General features: G+C 37.7%; 1 protein-coding gene across 1 annotated transcript; it reads left to right on the top strand.

Annotated features, from left to right (window-relative positions):
• The first annotated feature begins 76 nt into the window (after window positions 1-76).
• LOC132096552 (solute carrier family 22 member 13-like) lies at window positions 77-3273 on the top strand. The gene is made up of 10 exons (XM_059501985.1): window positions 77-451; window positions 711-814; window positions 1280-1434; window positions 1606-1774; window positions 1862-1982; window positions 2064-2158; window positions 2248-2462; window positions 2538-2646; window positions 2726-2932; window positions 3152-3273. The coding sequence occupies exons 1-10, from the start codon at window positions 77-79 to the stop codon at window positions 3213-3215; spliced, it is 1614 nt and encodes a 537-aa protein (XP_059357968.1). The 3' UTR covers window positions 3216-3273.
• The last annotated feature ends 2802 nt before the right edge of the window (window positions 3274-6075 follow it).

The following is a 6075-nucleotide window of genomic DNA, read 5'->3' as shown; positions in this document are numbered from 1 at the left end:
CAGTTAAACATTAATTTGCTTTGTTGTCTAGTAGAACTTCTCAAGCTTTCTTGGGTTGTTTCTCTTCTGGACCACCATGGCTGATTTTGGGGAGATTTTAGAAGCTGTAGCGGACTTTGGGCTTTTCCAAAAGCTACTCTTGTTTGCTCTGTGCTTTCCAAATCTTATTCTTCCTTTCCAGTTATCCAGCCTGGTCTTCAACCACGCAGACACAAACCACCATTGCAATGGTGACTGGATCCTTCAGGTGGGTCCCAATCTGACAAAGGAAGAGCAGCTCAACCTGACACTGCCCAGGCTCCCGGATGGCTCGTTCAGTCCCTGTCAGATGTATGTTCCCGTGGATTGGGATCTGTCTGAAATCCAGGAATATGGCCTAAACGAAACCACCACTTGCACTGATGGATGGCTGCATAATGATACTATTTATGAGGCAACCATTGTCACCGATGTAAGTACTACCACTGGTGTGTTTCAAATAAACATGTTGAAAAAGGTAACTTGGGTTTAGTTACCCATCATTTGGAAAACATTTGACTTGCGGTCACACTACAATGTAATTTAACTACCATACGTTTAAATGACCTCACTTTGAGCTGATTTAGTCTACAATATGCTGTTCCCTTCATAAATACTTTTGAATATAATAAATATTCATCTAATAATAATAAATGTTCCTTAATAAATGACGTTTTTGTGATGTTTTGCAGTTCGATCTTGTATGTGACAATGCAAATTTGTTTCGGGGAGCACAGACAATATTCCTCGCTGGGGTACTAGTTGGAGCTGTACTTTTTGGGCCCTTTTCAGAATCGTAAGATTTTTTAAGAAAAAAATCAATAATCACTAAATAAGATTAGGGTTACAGTTAGTTGTTTGTAGTTATGCATAAGTTACTGTTATGATTATAGTTAGTACATGTAATGCTTTACAAGGGCACTGTAAACAGTGTTACCTAGATTTGTCTTTGTTCCCCCACACATCATGTCATGTAAAAAAGTATTCACCTAGTGTGTGTGTATGCATGTATGTATGTATATATATATATATATATGTATATGTATGTATATGTATGTATGTCTCTCTCTCTCTCTCTCTCTCTATGTATATATATATATATATATATATATATATATATATATATATATATATATATATTTGTATGTGTGTATATGTATAATGATTATAATATAATAGACACTTAAAATAGAAATGTCCTTCTTTTTTCTTCTCTCTCTCTTTCTCTCTCTCTCTCTCTCTCTTTTTAAATGAACTCAAGGTTTGGTCGCAAACGAGCTACACAGATACCTATGGTGCTCATGCTAATATTCACAGTTGTGACTGGTCTCGCTCCAAACTTTTATGTGTACCTCGCATCACAGTTCATTGTTGGTATTGCTCTTGGAGGATTTCGGATCAACAGCATTATCCTTGGTATGAGTCGATATTTAGCATCATCACTGGCTATCAGCAGATTGAATGTTCAGTGTAAAATAGCTGATCAACTTACTAGAAAATGCATAGAATGTTTTTAGACTTTCATTTTGCGTCATCAACACATCAGTTGAAAGTCAGTTTATCACAATGTTTTCATCCTCACTGTAGCCACTGAGTGGATTGGAGTCGCTCAGAGATCCTATGCAGCCTGTCTGAGTCAAGTCCTGGCCGCTTTGGGCCAGGTCATGTTTCTTGCCGTTGTTTATTATGTCAGGGACTGGAGACTGGACCAGTTTATAATGGCTGGCCCACTTGCATTTGTGGTCATCTACATATGGTATGTGTGCTCTTGTTTAAAACCCTTTCAGTGCAGTTCAGTAATTTTGTAAGTGAATGAAATAATTTGATATGCACACAAATATAGGTTTATTCCAGAGTCTGCCAGATGGCTTCTTGTTCGTGGAAGAGCTACAGATGCTGAAGAACTCATTCAGAAGGCAGCAGCGATCAACAAACGTACAGTTCCAGATTCATTAGTGGAGAAGGTGGAGATATATTTCACTAATTAACACATGCACAGGCCCATTTTTCTTAAATGACACAATATGGATAACATATTTTGTTAGGTCCTAAATGAAAAGCCTGTTGAAATGGGAGGTATAAAAATCCTTTTTGCTTCCCGTGTGCTCAGGAAATATTTCTTAACCATTACTTTCGCATGGTGAGTTGATTCACAGAGTTTTCAAACTATTTTCCAATGGTTCCGTCCATATCAAAACTTGAAAGGCCCTCTATATTGTTTATATTCAGGTGTGCGCTAAACCTAGCGTACTACAGCCTCTCTCTGAATGTGGGGAAGTTTGGCCTTGATATTTTTCTCAATCAACTCATATTCGGCGTCTCTGAGATTCCTGTCCACTTCCTCTGCATGTGGTCTTTGGAAACGGCTGGAAGAAAGGTGTCTCTGATGGGTGCACTCATAGTAGGAGGGTCCCTCTGTCTCCTGACACTTGCGGTTCCACAAAGTAAAACCTTTTCCTTATGTAACACACCGTAACATATAAAGAATCAGCACTTGACCATGTGATGCTCTTCTTAAGGTAATTCCATCGCCGTCGCTGCTCTTGCCACTTGTGGAAGATTTCTCATGAACGGCGCAGGCAGTATTTGCAACGTTTATATTCAAGAACTCTTCCCCACCTCCATTCGGTAAGCATGACCGTGTTGTTTTCTGTAGAAGACTGATGTTTTTAATGCAGTTATGTAATAATCCCCTTCTGATTTCCAGTCAGACAGCGATGGGCCTTGGCTCCACTGCAGCACGAGTCGCAAGCATGTTGGCTCCTGTGGTGAACATGCTGGAGGTCTACCACTTCACTATTCCCACTCTGGTGTTTGGCAGCCTGTCACTAGCAAGTGGGATAATGGCCTTCCTGCTTCCTGAGACCAGACGCACTGAGCTGCCTGGTTCAACAGAGGAGGCAGAGGGCAAGAGGTACATGTACTATTACATTGAAAAAGTTTTCAAAATTGGTCAAAAATACATCTATTTAGTGAAATTCTGCTGATGAAAGTGATTTTTGCAATGTCAACATTACGTGTTCAGTTGCATGACTCTGTATTACTTAAGTTACACATTAAGCCTCTTAAGTATTATACATTTTATATTATGTCAAGAGAAAATAACACACTATCCCTCTCTATCTCTCAAAAGGCAACCAAAAATGGCTTACTCTGCACCTGGAGATTGTGAAGACATCAAAGCAACCAAGTTATAACCTTGTCTTTGTTGCTAGTGTTATTGTTCTGTTTAACGGTTAACATTGTAGTGATATGTAGAAATAACAATCAGTTATTAATTTCTGCAGTTTATCAAAAATATTTGTAGATTTAGTGTTTTATATGTAAAATAATATGCAATAAAACTCATTGGTATGACCCAATTATTTTATTTTTTTGGATGAACATGGTCAGTACATTGGTTCATGATCAACATTAACATGATGCATTTCTTGCATTTATTTTTGTGGATTATATGATGACTAAATGGATTATTTTAAGTAAACTTTGCTAAATAAATCTATTTATTCTTCCCCTATGTCAAAGAACTATTAGTCATAGCAGGCATAAAAATATTACTGATTAATACAAAGTACAAAAATGTTAGTCTGATTTAACTGAAGAACCTCTGTAGAATCACAATGAATTTGTCAAATACTAACATTTGTTTTTATCTAAAAACATTAAGTAACACTACATTAGATATTGACACTTGTATTAATATACATTGATTAATTATTCAGATTTAAAAAAGTAACACATTATATAAGAATACTTTAACTTAAATATACATTAATCAATCAATCAAATGTCAGTAATAAAATTTGTGCATTGTACTAAATAGTACAGCAAAGGCAAATCAACATATCTGCATCAACATATTTAAATGTAAGATTTGAATCTTTTGTGTGTGTAATGAACAATGGCACCGACACTACCCCAAAAAGTCAGACATCCAGTCATTTTCAGGCTTTTGCTGCAGCACAGCACTGGTGTCAGGGTTTGTTGGATTTAGTACGGAGAGGGTATCCTGTGCTGGTTCTTGAGACATGGCTGGAATCGATGAAAATATGTCATCTGGAAATATGTTGCTCGCTTTGGTCTCAGCAGCCTCACCGTGACTCTCTAACCCAGTGAAATCGTCAAATGGGTTTGCAGTTCTTTGAGTTGTTTCTACACTGAATGTATTTGTAATAACACTTGCAAAGATGTCATTTGAGAAAGGATCAGCACTCATGTGACTGAACGGAGCTGTAGATGGATCTTTCTCAGAGCTGAAGAAATCAAAAGCTTCCATTTGAGATGGCTCGGTTAGCTCTTGGCCAGAAAAGTTTTGATCAGACACATTAGAGATTGATTGATTGCCTTTACTATCAAAAACATTGTTAACTTCACTTTGAATGAAATTTTCCTGTTCAAGGTCAGAGCTTTTCTGTTCAAACACATTTGAAGTAACTGATAGTGTTGAGGGGACACCTTCAGAACTTATAAAGTCAAAAACTCCATTTGGTTCCAGTTGACCATCTGTTATTCCCTCAAAAGGGTTTTGACTATGAGTCTCACTGTTTGTCATAATATCAAAGAAATTATTAGTGGACGATTGATCAAAGACAGTGAGCATATTGTCACCTCCAAAGATATCCATTGTTTGGACTGGTGCATTGTTCATACCAAAGGGATCATCAGTCATTTCTAAGGAAACAACTGCTTCGTTTTTATTGACTTCAGTTAAGGTGTTTCCAAAACCATACAAGTTTGCCTCAATACTTGACTCTGATGAACTAAAAATATCAAGAGTCTTTTGATTCAAATTAACAGAAGGACCTGATGTCATATCTCCACTTTCTCCCTGAGTGTTTTCTCCAAATGGGTCTTTTTGAATAATGGAGCTCCCTATATCTACTGATGGAGTTTCCAAATCCATAATGTCTGTCAATGTGTCACTGTGTGTATAATCAAGTGTATCTGAACCTGAAAAAGCCATGGCATCTGTGTTAGGGCCCGCAACTTGAGATGTAAATGCATCAGATGAATCAAGAAAACCAGTTGTATCTTTATTCTGAGGCAAAGAGGAATTGAGGCTCTCCTCAAGACCTGAATGTTTTGAAGAGTCAAGAGAGGTCAGATCTACATGAATGTGTTCTTGTGAAGGAATAAGAGCCTCATTTCTTTCCATCTCCCCAAAACCAACAGAAGTGGGCTTGTGTTCTTCAATTGACTCAAGGTTTATTGATGGTACAGTCTCGTCAGCAGAGCTTCCATCATGCAATAGGATGGGATTTTCAAGGCTCTCGATTAGATTTGGTTCTTCTGCAGCATCACTTAGTTGGTTTTGTGCTGGTTTTATGGTCTCTTGAGATGTGTTTTGACAGGTGGGCTCAGACGAAGGTGGAAATAGGGAAACATTTTCTTGTATCAATGTAGTGTCATCTACAGTGACTCCAGTTTTCTCTGGCTCCTTTTCACGTGTAGTTTCAGGTTTGATTTCTGGTGTTTTCTTTATTTCTAAATCTATTTCAGGGGATGAAAAGAGTCTGCCCAGTACATTTCTAGGTTTGACATCGGATCTTTTGCTTTCCATTTTTGTCTCACTTTTGTTCTCTTTCCTACTTGGACCAGATGTGAAGAGTTTGGAAAGAGGGCTTTTACCTTTAGACCAAGACCCTTTATTCCCTTTATCCATGGCCTTTTTGTCAGCAACCTTTGTGTTGCTTTTATTATCAGATTTTGGAGGCATATCCAACATCTCAGGGACTTTAGATTCAACCTTAATAATATCTGTGGGTTCTTGATTTTTGGAGGTTACAGCCTTGGCATTACTTTCAATAACCACCTCTTTCTTCATCTCATCAACCTGCTCCAAATCACATGATTCACTACCTGGTTTAAATGTTTCTTTACCACATGCTGGGATGTCATTTATCTGCAGTTCAACAAGATTCAGGATTGTTTCCATCTCACTCATATTTTCCTCATTTGCTTTTGTTATTTCACTTTCCTGTTTTCCTACAGTCGGAAGGAAAGGATCCTGCATTTGTCCATCTAAAGCTTTCGGATATCCAACAGAATCATGGCTGT

This window comes from Carassius carassius, chromosome 20 (genome assembly GCF_963082965.1).
Source record: "Carassius carassius chromosome 20, fCarCar2.1, whole genome shotgun sequence".
NCBI lineage: Eukaryota > Metazoa > Chordata > Actinopteri > Cypriniformes > Cyprinidae > Carassius > Carassius carassius.
The sequence above is the reverse complement of the archived record's forward strand: the minus strand, read 5'-3'. Positions and strand labels throughout refer to the sequence as shown.